We start from the raw sequence: 16,075 nt of genomic DNA on the forward strand, positions 1-16,075 counted from the left end.
TTTTAAAAAACATACTACCCCTGTATCTTGTTATCTTTCAAAAGGGGACTGAAAATGCCTACTGCAAAATCTGAAATAAATGCCAAACCATAAAATTTCTGTGAAAACAATCACAGGGCTATATACATCCTCCAGACCTAAGGGACCTGGAAGTAAAGGAAACTCTCCGTTTTTCCTTTCTTTCTCAAGAGAGTTTATGATTGATGGGGAGCTCCTGAGTAGGAGTCCTCTAGTCACAAACCATACGTATTCTCTTCATGTACAGTTAAGAGGTAATAACAGAAATGGATTTTTTAGAAGCTGGAAAATAACTAAAATATAACCAAAGTGCAATGTAATGTTAGACAGTTATAATAATCAAAATAAGACAGTAAGCTACCAAACCCACCGACAGCTGTGCTTTACAATGTTGTCTTTCTTTTCCCAGGTCATAGGGAAAGTACCAGAGTAAAATTTTTCTTCGTCACTGCTTTTGTGATCCTGAACACTGACAGACTCTGGAGCACATAAATGAGATTTTCTGCAACTATGACAAAACACATAAGGAATACTTATTTCATGTAGAGAGGAACAACCCTGAGAATGAGTAAAAGGAACACACCCAATTTTCTGATTTCTAGTCCTTTTTCACTGAAATCACTGTTAATTGAACAAGTATTTAATGAGCACCAACTATATAGAAAGGTATACAGGAAGTACTGTGAGTAGATTAAAAATGAAGACATGGTCTTTATATTCAGAGAGTTTACAAACTAATAACAAAGAGAATTTCAAAAGCAACCCAATCCAAACGAGATCATTTTTCAGATTGGGAGGATAGGTGACATTTCATGAAGTAGTATTTACATGAGCTTTATGAAATGGAAAGGATTTCAACAGGCAGGAAGCTTTCTAGGCAGAGGGAATTTTAGCAAGCATTCAGTGCTCATGGCACTAATGGCATCTGAAGAATGACTAGTACCCTAATTCCAGAAGCATACTATGAGTGGAAGGGAAAACAGAGTTGGGGATGAAATGGTACTATGGACTTTATTCTATAAGCAAAGGAAAATCATTAAAGACAATGAGATGGGGAAGAAAGGGCGTGAGCAGGGCTCGGTGTAGGAAGATGATTCTGGTGGCAACAGGTAAGCTGAATTGGAGCTGGAGGAAAAGAAAGCTAGAGGGAGGCCAACTGCCTAGAAGGTTATCAGAACGGAGGAAGTAGAGTAATACAAGTTCACACTACAACTGTGAAGGTAGATACAAAAGCATTAACTGAGGGGACTGAGCTAAAAAAAAAAAAAAAATTGTCCATATTCTTCCCCAAATAAAACCTGAGGTTTATGATACACTTCTATCAATAACAGTGACTCACCACCTCGGTCGGTAATAAAGGCCATGGTTGGGAAAGCCGTCTAGGCCCTACTCTAGGAAAGCAAATGGAGGAGGTGCATCAGAACCTCTGGAAGGAGCAGTGTGTTATTACTTTATTAACACACACACACACACACACACACACACACACACACAGCAAGCACATGTATCTTTCTGATTCACCTTCTGTGAACATCACTGAATGAGAACTCCAAGATCCTTCTGGCTTCCACAGTCTATGGCTCTGACTTTTGTTCCATCTCTTAAACCGATTCCCCCCACTTATGCTGCTTATAGTTCTGGGATGTGAGAGGTGGCCTAGGTCATGAAGACAATCTGAAGCAAATGAAATGGACTATACCAGCAAATAAATAATTCATATCTGATCTCTGTAAGGATTGCTCTGTGGGTTTAGAACCATGAGGGCAGAAGTCTAACCTGAACTTAAAAGCCCTATTTCTTTCTATTACAAAGAGTAGTAGATGTAAAATGTCTGTTTATTACCTACTGGCCCATTTATATTGGGTCAGTTAAATTAAAAAGGCACTGAAATAGGCAAATTAAAAGATAAAGGACACACTACCTTTTTCCACATTTTTAATTACCATTATTGCACCAATACAGCATATGCTTTATATACATATATTTTAAATTTCAATTTTTCAGCAATTCAAATACATAATATATTATCATCTTGAGAATACAAAGAACACAACATGGAGGAAGATTGAGAAAATAGGTTCCCAGTAGTTAGTCACTAGTGATTCTACAGAACTTTCCATTTAGTGTTTTCTATTGGAATTTTAAAAGGTCCTGCCATGGCTCTGTAAGAAAAGAGCTGCCTGGAACAGGAGGCAATGAAAAAAAAATGGACCCAAAGTTAAAAAAGAGTCAGGAAGGAAATGCAGGAGAGAGAATATATTTTGAAACTAAATATAAGACTCCCTTCAGCCAGAGTGTACACGTCCAAAGAAGTGCTAAGGGAAGAAATGATATCCTCCCATTTCATCCTCAAAACTGCCCATTAACACACAAAATAGATAGTGCCCGTTCATCTAAGAAAGGGAACTCTCTTCACAGCATCGTAAAAGGAATGGTGGGGTAGAGGGAAGGGAAAGTGGTGGGAGAGCAACTTGCTTCTGAGATACACCGGGTGACGGTTTATCAAGGCCATCACTCGGGCAAACCTACCCCAGCTAGCGCCGTGGACTCTCCGACTTCCTTCACAGATGACGATGTAGGTAATAGCAGCTTTGTACTGAAGAGCTAGATGGACTGAAAAATAAATGTTTATGGAAAGGGGCCAGATACCCAGGCAGCAAGGCAATACGGGTACTGAAAGAGAGTTACATGCTTTCAACCCCTCTGCTCTACATATCCGGTTAAAAACTCTAAACCCTTCAACTTCAGGTCAAATAATGGGGCAAATACAAAGTAATGCCACACTTCAAATGCAGCAACTAGATGGAGCTGCAAGAAAGTAAACGCTTCTCTACAACATAACTTGGGAAACACGGCCCCTTGAACCTCCTTCATCCAAGAGACACCCACTGGTCAAAGATGTTGTACCATTCAGCAAACAAAAGAACAGGGAAAGTGCCACCAACAAAACCCTCTGAGCACAGGAAGAAACATGTAAACACATGAGAGGGTGACGGAGCTACACCTGGCACTGCATGTTCACTGGACAGGATAAGCCTGAAGGAGGATATGTAACACAGACCCCGGAAACAGGTCTTTCTTCATACCTATCCGTCTCAAAACTCTGAATTTGTAAACACTGAGGTCAGTCAGTCCATTTTTAGGGTCTTAGGTTAATGGAAAAGGAAATTTCAAGGTTTCTGTTTCCCCTGAAATTGCCAAATAGGGCACACAGGGTCATGAGATGATTCAGAAATAAGTTCAAGAGTTGAAAAGACGGAGAAAAATTTTACAGATGGTAGAGTTCATTTCCCCTGCAAAGAGACCTGGCCTCCTGAGCCCTGCATAGTCAGCCACAAGTATGGTAGAGCCATTATTCCCCTGCTTTAATAATGAACAGGAGATAAGAGATACTTTCTTGGCTGTACAGCAAGTAACAACATAGGGGAGTGACATAAACCAGCTTGAATGCAATGGAGAAGCTATGAAAAAGATTGTCCAGTAATTTTGGTTCTGGGGAGAGAAGGGGTTCCTAGCTTCCCTCACAGATTGGTGCCCTCAAGGTCATTTTTTCTTCAAGTCTGTCCTTAATGTCCTGCCAATGCTATTCAGAACTGGACCCAGTTGGATGGCTGTGGTGCCTGGTTTGGAACAGAGCTGCAAGACAGGAGAACAGAGAGAAAGCCAAAGGAATTAGGATAGCTACTCCATTCTTCACATAATAGCTTCCAAGAAATTACTGCCCAGAATTTCTAAAACTGTACCTCACGGAAATTCTGCTTATCAAGGCCTGAAATATCCCACTCAAACTTCATCCTACAGCTTTCTTACCCCACCATCCCCAGCACTCCTCTACTTCCTTACCTAGAATTCCTGCCTAAGACTCTCTATGACCTGCAAATGCTCTGCTCTCCCAGGTCAAGATTTCATTTGACTGTAAGATATCCTCTGTACCTTGACTGAGAGTATGGTGGTCTCACTAGGCTCATACCTGGATGCAGTACTGAAGTCTCCCCACAAGTCATTGCTTGCAGAAACCGGAGCTGGTGCTGGTGTCGTGACGGGAGCAGGAGAATCCAAATCTAAAAGGATATCTGAATGCACAGTAAAGAGAACAGAAAAGGGAAACATAACAAAAATCTCAGAAATAAAAACTTATGCTCCCACAAAAATCTATACACAAATGTTCACTCCAGCTTTATTTGTAACAGCCAAAAACTGGAAACGACCCCAGACGTCTTTCCAGGGGTGACGGTTAAACACACTGTTTAACCCAGCAATAAAGAAAAACTACCGATACACACAACTTGGATGAATCTCAAGGGAAGTATGCTGAGTGGAAAAAGCCAATCCTTAAAAGTTACGTACTCTATGATTCCATTTACATAACATTCATGAAGCGACAAAATAGAGATGGAGAAGAGATTAGTGATTGCCTAGGGTTAGTGGGGGGGGGGGGTATGGAGCAGGATGCAGGAGGTAGGTGTGGTTATATGCGATCCTTGTACTGATGGAGCTGTTCTGTATCCTGACCATGGTGATGGATCCAGGAACCTACACGTGATAAAAGTGCAAAGAACTAAAAACATTCACACAAATGAGAACACATAAATCTGGGGAAATCTAAATAAGATCAGTAGAAGGTATGGATGTCAATTTCCCGGTGATATTTGACTTTGATTTTGCAAATGTTACCATTTAGGGGAACTGAGTAAAGGGTACACAGGATTTCGTTGTGTTATTTTTTACAACTACATGTGAATCTACAATTACCTTAAAAAACTCAATTCAAAAAAATTAAAGTAAATCTTAGACATTATCCCCAGTGCCTTCTGGAGACACTTATGAAAAAAAAAGTAGGTTATAACCTTTTACCTCAAAATTCCAGAAAGAGAAAGTTTACTGTTAGCAATCAATGATATGAATGCTCTGCATCCCCATAATACAGCAAGTTAAACTAGAGATTCTAATACCTGCTTCCCTAATCTTCGGAAAACTCCTTTCCAAGTTCTAATGTTCTCATTCTTGAAATGGAAATAACTCTATCTATTCTTTTTCCCACCAGATAGTACAGAAGAGTGAAAATGTATTCACAAACCCAGATGCTGTCTAATTTTCTCCCAACTGCCTTTGTGAAGAAACAAAAAAGATTAAAAAATAACATTTACTGAATGGCTACAATGTTCCAGGGACTGTGCTAGGTGGTGTCACATCATTTCTCCTTTACAATCTTGGGGTAATTTTAAGTCTCCATTTTACAGATAAGATATTGAGACAGGGGTGCCTGAGTGGCTTAGTTGGTTAAGCGCCTGCCTTCAGCTCAGGTCATGATCCCAGGGTCCTGGGATTGAGCTCCACATCAGGCTCCCTGCTCAGCGGGGAGTCTGCTTCTCTCTCTCCCTCTGCCCCTCCCCCCATGCCTGCTTGCTCTCTCTTTTAAATGAAATCTTTTTTTTTTTTAAGATTTTATTTATTTATTTGACAGAAAGCGAGCAAGCGAGCACCAAGTAGAGGGAGTGGGAGGCAGAGGGAGAGGGAGAAGCAGACTCCCCACCGAGCAGAGACCTCAATGTGGGGCTCAATCCCAGGACCCCGGGATCATGACCTGAGCCAAAAGCAGACGCTTAACTAACTGAGCCACCCAGGCACCCCTTAAATAAAATCTTAAAAAAAAAAAAAAAAAAAGGCTATTGAGCCAAAAAACTGTAAGTAATGTTACCAAATATATTCATATATAAAATAGCAGAGCTTTGACCAAAATCTTATTCCATCTGACTGTCAGACCTACTAGCATCTAACCAAGGTACAATGAAGAAAACAGTTTTTAATATCTACTCATTTTCTGACAAAGAACCTACCAAATACCATGACTCTCAGTTCACTAGAAAAGCTTTAATTCCTTACTAGAGGCTGCCAGCATCCCCTTGTCAGTACCAAGTGCCATTTAATAGCAAAAACATCAACACACTCCTTGGCAAGCAGGTGCTACCCAATTAAAACCTAAAATATGATGATTTCTCAAAGTTAAAAGTAATAGATTTACCAGCATCACTACCTCCATGGTTAGATTTTGGAATGGGTGGTGGAGTGACATGATTGCTGATGGCAACGGAGGACGGTGGGGGAATAGTGACTTTGCCTCCAGGTGGGGGTGGGAGCAAGCTTAGGCCCCCAGTCCCTGTAGTCTTGGGCTTAGAAGCACCTCCTTTCTTAGTTGTAATGTTCTACAAAGAGAAAACAGAGAAGATAAAGAAAAAGTCACAAGCTTATTATAGAAATATAGGGAGTGGGAGAAAGAAACCATACTTACCCCAATACTCAACTTGATGGTCTGTCCTTCCTTGAAGCCCAGATCCAACTTGGGACGATTGTTCATGTCTTGAGATTCTTTGGAAATCTCAGATTCCTGCTTTACCCACCTTCGGTAAAAGAGTAAATTATCTTAATCTGGGATTAACTGAAAGCAGAGTCTGACACACAAACGTGAATGTAACTAACTTATGTGGAACAGATTCCAGAAAGTAGAGTGAGGAACATGAAGAATGAGGAAGGAAAGGAAGAAAAGCCACAAAAGAGGGTAACAGGGTTCAACAGCACTGAGGAATACGTATTTAACTTGTCCCTCCAAAGGAGGCCATTTAGCTGCCAATTCCCATCCTCCATGGTTGAGGGCTGCCCCTGAGGGATGTTAATTCCTCAGTCCTTCCAGGCTGCATACGTGTGCCAACTGAGTGGACTTCCACAATTTCGGAGTGAGGCAGAAAAGCAGAGTTATGCCTATGCCTGCCTTGAAGTAGGACGCTGACAGTACGCACGGTGCTGTGCACCACAGCTGTGCCAAAACCAGGCAGGTGGGCCGAAGAAATGTTGAAACAGGCATAAAATAGGTCAGCTACACAAAGTAACAAAACGGGCACACAACTCCCCACTTATCTCCCATACAGTCCTGCTATTATTGTATGCCTCCCTCAGCCACTTAAAAGCAAGTGCCAATTCCCCACAGACATAAGCAAAAACATCTCAAAATACTGTACAAGGCGCCAAAAACATATTCCAAGCTATAAGGAAAGGACAGAGCGGATACAAAGATAAGGTAAGGAAACAGCAAATGGGAAGATTCAAATTCATAATGAACTAGTTTATCAAATACAGAAACCAGGATATAAAAGAGATTGTGCCCATTCAACTGAAAAGGAGCACTTCCAAAACCGTTTAACACAGTTTCACTCACTTGAAGTGATCTTGCAAGGAGACATTAAAGTCAAAGGCATCACCCCGATCTGTGAAGCCAATGCCAATGAAAGCACTACGCCCTGCGAAAGAGACAGGAATACTCAGAATAAGAAGTGTCCCTTAGGGACAATTCCACCCAGTGAAAACTAACAGTTACCTTAACTAGATCAAGGCTGTGAATGTGAAACATTTTCTCACAGTCCAGGGGTCTACACACAGAACCCAAGGGCCAAATGCTACCATCCCTTGTCTTTGTAAGTAACATTTTACTGTAACACAGATACACCAATTTGTTTACATCTTATCTATGGCTGCTTTCATACTACATCAGCAGAATTAAGTAGCTACAATAGAGAACAACAATCTAAAATATTTACTATCTCCGAACAGAAAAAGTTTAACAACTCTGATACAGACTATGGAGAAAAGATGGAGAATGACTGCCCTAGACACAGATGATTTAAGACAGTCCCACCAAAACCTACCACAAACAATGAATGAATGGGCAATATGTGTTAATTCTTTGGTTAGCTAGACATTTTACTTATGTCTACCTATTAATCATGATGTCTTGAACTTGTGTTCACGTCTATTACAATTAACATGTTAATCCTTGTCCTTTAGCAACTATAGTTAACTATGGAGAAAGGACAGGAAAAATTTAGTAAACTGGAGTAAGATAAATGCAATGAGGACACAGTTTCATTGAAGTGCATTACCTATTTTCCTAATCTCATCCCATTCAAAATCCCAGATTCCTTACCAGTACCATCCTGGATCCGGATTACAAAGTAGCGGCTGGAATCTGTTACTGTCTCCACAGCAATACCAGGATATTGTTCTACTGGTGCCTGAGCAAAGAGCTCCCCTGACAGGTAAGAAAAAGACTTCTTTGAGCAAAGAAAGCAAAAATCTAAAACTCCAGTTAACAAGTATTTCCACTCCAGTCCCCAACTTAAATGTACTTAAAAAATGCATGAAACTTATACTAGTAATATGTTAGAGAGTCACCAGAACAGACTACCTGAAACTTTATCCTCAAGTTTGATATAAGCGATCTTCCCTTTTGAAGTGATTCGGAGGCGACCAGTCCAATCGGGCTGGTCTAATTTCCAGTCAGATGCCCTAGGATAGGAAAATAGGAAGTCTCAGGTCCATGTCTTTAATTACTAAAAACTACACAGAATCACTTGCCATATTTCTGTTTCACTGTCCTGGGTTGCTTATTCTTTCTTTTCTTTCTTTTTCTTTTTTTCAAATATTTAATTAATTTATTTATTTGACAGAGAGACAGCCAGCAAGAGAGGGAACACAAGCAGGGGGAGTGGAAGAGGAAGAAGCAGGCTCCCAGCAGAGGAGCCTGATGCGGGGCTCGATCCCAGGACCCCAGGATCACACCCTGAGCTGAAGGCACACACTAATGACTAAGCCACCCAGGTGCCCCATGGGTTGCTTATTCTTTCTACCTAATTAAATAATCAATAAGAATAACTCATGATCCCCTCTACATAGATGCCTCATTATTACATATAGCCCAAAGCAAACAAATCCTTACTATGTAAGGATTATACAATAAACATCAATAAAAACATGTGAAGTAAAAATATAGGCAATTTTTAAAAATTACCATGATACTATTTCCATACCGTAGATAATAATTTATATAACAGTATTTTACTGATCAGGTAACAACTCTACTAAATGAATTATACTGGGTAAGAGAAGCCTTCCCAAATCCCTAAATTATCATCATCTTTCATTGAATTCAACCAATATTTACAGAGTGTGTATTAAGTCACAGGCACTGTTCTAGTGCTTGGGATACAGCAGTGAATGAACAAAACAAAGACTCCTACCCTTATGAGGTTTACATTATAATAGAAAACAGATAATAAAAATAAACATAAAAAATAAGCAAAATAATTAGTATCTCAGAAGATAAGTGCTAAAGTAAAAAGAAAATGCAGAGGCAGAAAAGGGAAATTGGAAGGGTAGTGGGAGAGTAAACAGGTTGCAGCGTTCAAGAAGATGGCTGCGGAGACCTTATTAACTTGGTGAAATGTGAGCAAAAATGTAAAGGAAGTAAGAAAGTTATTCATGCAGATATTGGAAGAAGGGGGCTATTCCAGGATTGGAACAATTAGTGCAAAGGTGCTGAGGTGGGAGTCCGTCTGGAACGTTTGCCCTCAAAAAAAGGAAGCCACTGCAGTGAGAATAAAATAAATTTAGAGATGAAGTGGGAGAGATAACAGAGGGCCAAATTTTATAGGCCTTGTAACAACTTTGGCTTTGACTCTGAGTGAAGGAGAAGCCATTACAGGTTTTAAGCAGAGGTGAAACATGATCTTCCTTTTATTTGGTTTTAAGAGAGTAGTTATTTTCTTAAAGACTTATTTATTTGAGAGAGAAAGAGAGGGAGGGAGAGAATCTCAAGCAGAGACCCCCTGCTGAGTGTGGAGCCAGACACAGGGCTTGATCCCACGACCCCGAGATGATCACGACCTGAGCCAAAATCAAGAGCTGGATGCTTAACCTACTGAGCCTCCCGGTAGCCCAATCTTCTTTTTATTGTAAAAGGATTACTGTCTGTTGTGTGCAGAAGCAAGGTAGGGATGTAAGTGCTGAAGCATGGGAATTAGTTAAGAGACTAGCGCAGTAATCTAGGAGTCATGATGGTGACTAGGAAGAGAGAGCAGCTGATGAAGTGGCTAGATTCTGGATATATTTAAAGTAAACAAGCAGGACTTTCTAATGGATTTAATATGAGGTAGAAGGAAAGAGAGAAGTCAAGGATGACTGAAGATTTTAGCCTGAGCAAAGGAGCTGCCAATAACTGAGCTAGAAAGGCTAGAGGTAGAGCATGTCTGGGAAGAAAGATCAGGAATTCAGTTTTGAATATGCAGAGTTTGAGATGTCAAACAGATTTTCACGCAAAGATATAGAGAAGGCATCTGAATATGAGTCTGGAGTTTAGGAAAGACATGTGGGCTAGAAATACCAACGTCCATGGAAACATTACAAAATACTGAATACCTACAATCTGTATGATAAATGAATTTGAATGAAATCTAAGACATTATTTAAATATGACCAATTTTACAAAGCAATGCATTTGTGATTTTGTTTTGTCAGCATGTGGAAAAGAGAGGGCAAAGTAAAAGTTATTAATAACTCATCCTGGGACACCTGGCTGGCTCATTCAGTAGAGCATGTGACTCTCGATTTCAGGGTTGTGAGTTCAAGGCCCACCTTGGGTGCCGAGATTACTTAAAAATAAAATTGTATGGGGCGCCTGGGTGGCTCAGTCGTTAAGCGTCTGCCTTTGGCTCAGGGCGTGATCCCAGCGTCCTGGGATCTGGGATCGAGCCCGCATCGGGCCTGCCTCCTCCTCTCCCACTCCCCCTACTTGTGTTCCTTCTCTCGCTGGCTGTCTCTCTGTCAAATAAATAAATAAAGTCTTAAAAAAATAATAAAGTAAAATAAATAAAATAAAATAAAATTGTAAAAACAAAACAAAACTCCATCCCTTAGAAACCTGAAGACGAATACTTGGAAGTTAGAAAGGTAACAATAAGGTATATCTAAATAAAAATAAGTTTAACAAATGGTAAGCAAAAGGTGGAAAGGAGAAAACGAAAATTAGCACAGGTTTTGAACAGGATTTCTAAGACAAATCTTTGTCATGTCCTCCTCTCTTGATACCCTGCCTCAAGACGCTCAAGTACTTGAATCTGATACAGACTACAACGCTCTAAAAGGGCCCTGTATTTTAATTTGTTTTAAATGAGTCATTACTTCTATCATGCCCCCATGAGCTAAACATAGTGTACTGAATATAATAGGGACAAACTTACTAGATGTGTTTCCTGGGACAGGTTCCTTGCGTGCCTAGTGGCCAATATTTAACACATTCTCAGTAAGTGAATGGACATTCCCAGCAGCAGTTTCCCTCAGCCCTGAGCCTTAGTTCCTTTCCCACTCCCAAACCTGGCCTGAGGAACTCCTGGTTTTGCTGGTCTTCCGAACTGACTTCACAAATCTTCATTTACCTCAGTAAGAAATCCTTACAGCCACCATATGGAATAGGCACGAAAAGCCTATCATCTCTAAGTGAAGAACAGTAACACAGTAAGTAATAATGCCTAATTTCAAAGTCCAGCATTCTTCTAACTACATTAAAACAGACTATTAAGTTTACTATTGATTTAGCTGAGGAGGAGGGCAATGATGAATATAAAAACAGTTTTATAGGTTGGAAAACTATGTCTTAATCATTTATAACTTTCTTATCGACCTAAATTGTCAGTGAAAGCCTGAGAAGCAACAGCTCACACTAGGTGAATCAAAGTCATTCATTCTCTCTAATCTTATTAGTCACTCAAACCAAGTATTCCCCCTGCTTCCTAAAAAGCCCAGTTTTTCTTTAAATGGCAGCCTAAAGAAGTAGTCACGTTCATAATGTAAAATGGATTCTGTAAATAAGAAGATCAGGCAGACAAAAAGACATAAAAGTAATATTTATCAAGCATCTATTACATGACAAGCATTACACCCATTCTTATGAAAACTAAGTGAGAGGATATTGCAAGGTAAGTAGTATTATATCCATTTTTACAAATGAGGAAACCACAGTTCAAAAGAGTTAAGTGTCAGGGTGCCTGGGTTGGCCCAGTTGCTTAAGTGTCTGCCTTTGGCTCGGGTCATGATCCCAGGGTCCTGGGATCTAGCCCTGAGTCGGGCTCCCCGCTCAGTGGGGAGTCTGCTTCTCCTTCTCCCTCTGCTGCTCCCCCTGCTTGTGTGCTCTCTCGTTCTCTCAAATAAATAAAATCTTTAAAGAAAAAAAAAAGAGTGAAGTGTCTTGCCAAAAGCAAATAAATGGGAATCTCGATGCAAACTTAGTGCAGCTCTCTTCATTCACTATAGTAAGAGTGGCTAATGATAAAATGCCTTTTGGGGGATAAGAAATGTCAATAAGCATGGAAAACATAGATAACAAGAAAAAGAGGAAAACTGGGAAACTTTTGATGGCTCAGTGCTGTTAACAGACATAAGGATAAAAGGCTATAGATAAACTAGGAAGAGACGGCAGAGAATGCAGATGGGTGAGCGAAGGAAGGTCTTTTAAAAAAACCTTAAAGCAGAAGAAAAAGAAGAGAACCCCACTTTATGGTGTATCATATCCTTTAGGAAGTCTTAACTACTAAAGCTGGAAATCATGCGCTACTTCACCTTATTTAATAGTTCAAGCAATGCTAACTTATGTGATTAAGTGTAATCTACTAATTTCTTCCATGCTTACAGAGTGCCCACTATATGCCAGACACTGTACTAGACCCTGGTACTATAAAATTAGAAAAGACCGCAAGTTGTTCATAACTAGTCTACAGAAACAGATCAAGCAATCAATAACAATACATAAGGCAGAGCACTCACTCACTATGATTGAGATAAGCATAGGTGTTATGGAAACACACACAGAACATACCAAAGCCGTTCTGGAAGGGTCAAGGGGGGCTTTGCAAGGAAGGTGATGTCTCAGCTGAGTCACACATCTTACTTACCTGTAACTACCATCAAAAGGCATGTGGATTCGTATTCACAGTCAACTTGGAGTCTGACTGAAAGACTGGAGTTAGGACTACCTCTTTGCCAAAAAGTACAACCTACAGGGTCTAATACACAGGTCAGCAAGCATAAAGATACTGATTCATGATGAATGAACCTCCAGTAAGGAGGCAAAATAATGGACACAGAAGGAGGACAACAGCCAAAGTAATAATAAGTGCCAAGAGGAAAATCTTGATGGTGATGTGGGTCAGAGAACAACACTAAGAACAGGATCTTACATATTTACATGCTGCTTTACTGTTTCCTAAATTCTTTCACATTTATTATATTATTTCATTTAATCCTGCAAAAACTTCTGTGAGGTACATAACTAGAGCAGGTTTTACTATCATTAACTTCTTTTTTCCTATTTCACAGATGAGAAAACTAAGACTTGGAAAGGTTAAGAGATTGGTCCCAAATCATATAGCTGTTGTCAGGGGTAATACTCATATTTTCTTAACATGTAACCCAGTTAACATGTTAACCCTTTCCACTACCTGACTTCATGACTTCTTACAGCATCCTCAGAACCTCACCCTTATTGGATTACAAGGTGATTAGTTAGCCCTACAGAGAAAATGCTGCATTAACTCTGGAGAGAAAAAGCTATGGGAGAGGTTAAGGGGGGGACTGAAAATACTATGTAATTATCAAGCAAATGTACTGAAAAGAAACAATGGACAACCACTGGAAAACCTATAATCATAAGCTTTACCCATTAGCAAAAGAACTAAAAAGAAAGCCAAATGGTGGATGATATTTGGTAGCAAGACTGACAACAGCACAGAAGATAAACTGTATCACTTACAGAATGGCCAATACAACGACCACCCACAAAAGCGCACGGGGTACTGGAAATGTGTATGAGAGGGTGGACGGGAGGGGATTTCGACAAGGTTGACAAACTGAAGGACGCAGGAAAAAAACGAACTAAAGGTGACTGGCAACGGAGCAGGCACAACTGGATGTGGATGATGGGGAGCAGATGGGTAACCCAGAGGGGCCCAAGGGAGGAGGGGTGGGAGGACGCAGACGGTAGTCGGTTTTTTGGTGGTTTTTTTTTTTTTTTAAGCGGCGGATAACCAGGATGGCATTCCACAGCGAGGAAAGAACAGGAGGGCAGGGCGGTTAACAACGCAGGTGGGGAGGCTAGCAAGGTGACAACCCAGAGGTGGCAGGGGCAAGGGACTCGCAGCGTGCTACCCGAGGGGGAAACTGTCATCCCCGACCCGGTATGCGTGCACTGCAGTGCCTCGGGGTTAGTACCTGTAACCGCGGTTAGAGGCCCGGGGAGGAATCCGGTAGACGCTAACGTCTGGCTTCACACACAGAACAGACTCGTACTCCAACTCCGCCGCCATCTTGGCTCTGCACTCCGCGCCACCGGGGGCGGGACGTAGGGACCGGCGCGAACGCGCGGGGGTGGGAAGTTGGGCTGAGCACAACTTCCGTTTACGCTTCTTCCGCGCGATTTTAGTTTGGTTTCTGAGGTTAACCTCCGGAGATACGGGTTGGGGAAGCCATATTGAAACCTGGAAACCGTGAAGCTGCGCAGTTCGCCATCTTGGGTAATGGCAAAACGGCCTTTCCAGAGCGTGACCCGCGTTATGGAAATCTCCATTCCCGAAAGGTGATTGGGGAAAGCGCCATCTTGCTGCTGGCAGGTACCCGCAGCGCTTAGAGAGGAAAACCGACTTGAAACCTGGAGAATTTTTTTCTGACAAAACACACTTTTTTTTAAATGATTTTTTATTATATTATGTTAGTCACCATACAGTACATCCCCGGTTTGCGATGTAAGGCTCGATGATTCATTACTTGCGTATAACACCCAGTGCACCATGCAATACGTGCCCTCCTTACTACCCATCACCGGTCTATCCCATTCCCCCACCCCCCTCCCCTCTGAGGCCCTCAGTTTGTTTCTCATAGTTCATAGTCTCTCATAAAAACCACTTTTTAACCATAGTTTCCCAGCAGAAAAGGAGTATCTGCCTGTTGGTAATCTCGAACCGAGTACCTACAGTAAATATACGATCCAGTTGTAGGCACGGTGGATTTTAATCCTCCAGCGTCTAAATGTTAAAAATGCCAGCCTGACTAGTTGCCTAATAGCACCTTTTAATCTCGGATTTTACAGAACAGCACCTGTTGAAAGTTTGCCGCACTTTCAGTGTGCATTCTGGTTATCTTTTTGGAAAATGTGAACCTCTTAAACTCTTAAATGGGACCAACTCGATTACTGATAAATTTCGCAAAGACTAATGAGCATTATTTAATGCCCACTGTTTGCTCCAAATCCTATTGTAATGATAAATCCTACTGAACTCTTTCCATAAATATGTTTGTACACTTCACATGTAAACTTGCCATAACACTATCACTTTGAACCAATTTAATTAGCAGGGATAGATGTCAAAACCAAGTTAGGAACTGAAGTCTGTCGGAATACAATAGCAGTGGTCTGCGTCCCTTCATTATACTGACAGGTTGAAAACCTCTTTAATAATAGTCTACCTGGCAAAGTGATATTCTTAAAATTCAAAAAGACTTAACGATATATATCCCTGGCAAGGATGTGGGAAATTGGCTACTCTCATACACTGGTACTCAGAATGTACATTGATATAACATTTTGAAGGGAAATTTCTCAGAATTGATCAAAATGTTGTATATAACTTTTAATTTAGTAAAACCACTAACAGGTATTTTAGAGACATTATTTTTTTTTTAAGATTTTACTTATTTTGAGAGAGTAAGGGGGAAGAGAGTGAGCCTGAGCACACAAGGGGAGGGGCAGAGGGAGAGAGAACCTCAAGCAAACTCCACCCTGAGAAGGGAGCCAGACACCTGGCTCCAGCTCACCACCTGAAATCATGACCTGAGCAGAAGTCAAGAGTCAGACTCTTAACCAACCGAGTATCTATAACGTGGAATGCCTGGGTGGCTCAGTTGCTTAAGTGTCTTTCGGCTGAGGTCATGATCCTAGGATCCTGGGATCCAGTCCTGCATTGGGCACCCTGCTCAGCAGGGAGTCTGCTTCTCCCTGTACCCCTCCCCCCTGCTTGTGCTTCCTCCCCCACCTCACACTTTGTCTCTCAAATAAATAAATACATAAAATCTTTAAAAATGTATATATAACATAAAAAGTATTTTAAAATATACCTTGTTATTAAGGCCATAGGAAAAGATCCATGATAAAAACCAAAAAGAAAGCCAATAAACTTTCACTTAA

The 16,075-nt window shown here is 40.9% G+C and overlaps 1 protein-coding gene across 3 annotated transcripts; it reads right to left on the reverse strand.

Moving 5' to 3' along the window:
• Nucleotides 1-388: 388 nt before the first annotated feature.
• On the reverse strand, nt 389-14,263 carry NECAP1 (NECAP endocytosis associated 1). Of its 3 annotated transcripts, XR_015721598.1 has the most exons (9): nt 14,107-14,263; nt 8,255-8,355; nt 7,994-8,098; nt 7,229-7,310; nt 6,308-6,416; nt 6,041-6,221; nt 3,989-4,091; nt 2,548-3,654; nt 389-526 (listed from the first exon to the last, which is right to left on the reverse strand). XR_015721598.1 is itself a non-coding variant. In XM_045781122.2 (8 exons), exons 1-8 carry the CDS (start codon nt 14,199-14,201, stop codon nt 3,606-3,608), a joined length of 813 nt encoding a protein of 270 aa, XP_045637078.1. In that variant the 5' UTR covers nt 14,202-14,263; the 3' UTR covers nt 1,940-3,605. The 3 variants fall into 3 exon arrangements, 2 of the variants coding, with proteins under 2 accessions (XP_045637078.1, XP_045637077.1); XM_045781122.2 differs by lacking the exon at nt 389-526 and having other exon boundaries at nt 1,940-3,654; nt 6,053-6,221; XM_045781121.2 differs by lacking the exon at nt 389-526 and having other exon boundaries at nt 1,940-3,654.
• Between the last annotated feature and the right edge of the window lie 1,812 nt (nt 14,264-16,075).

This window comes from Ursus americanus, chromosome 25 (genome assembly GCF_024610735.1).
Source record: "Ursus americanus isolate L20-20 chromosome 25, mUrsAme1.1.p, whole genome shotgun sequence".
Taxonomy (NCBI): domain Eukaryota; kingdom Metazoa; phylum Chordata; class Mammalia; order Carnivora; family Ursidae; genus Ursus; species Ursus americanus.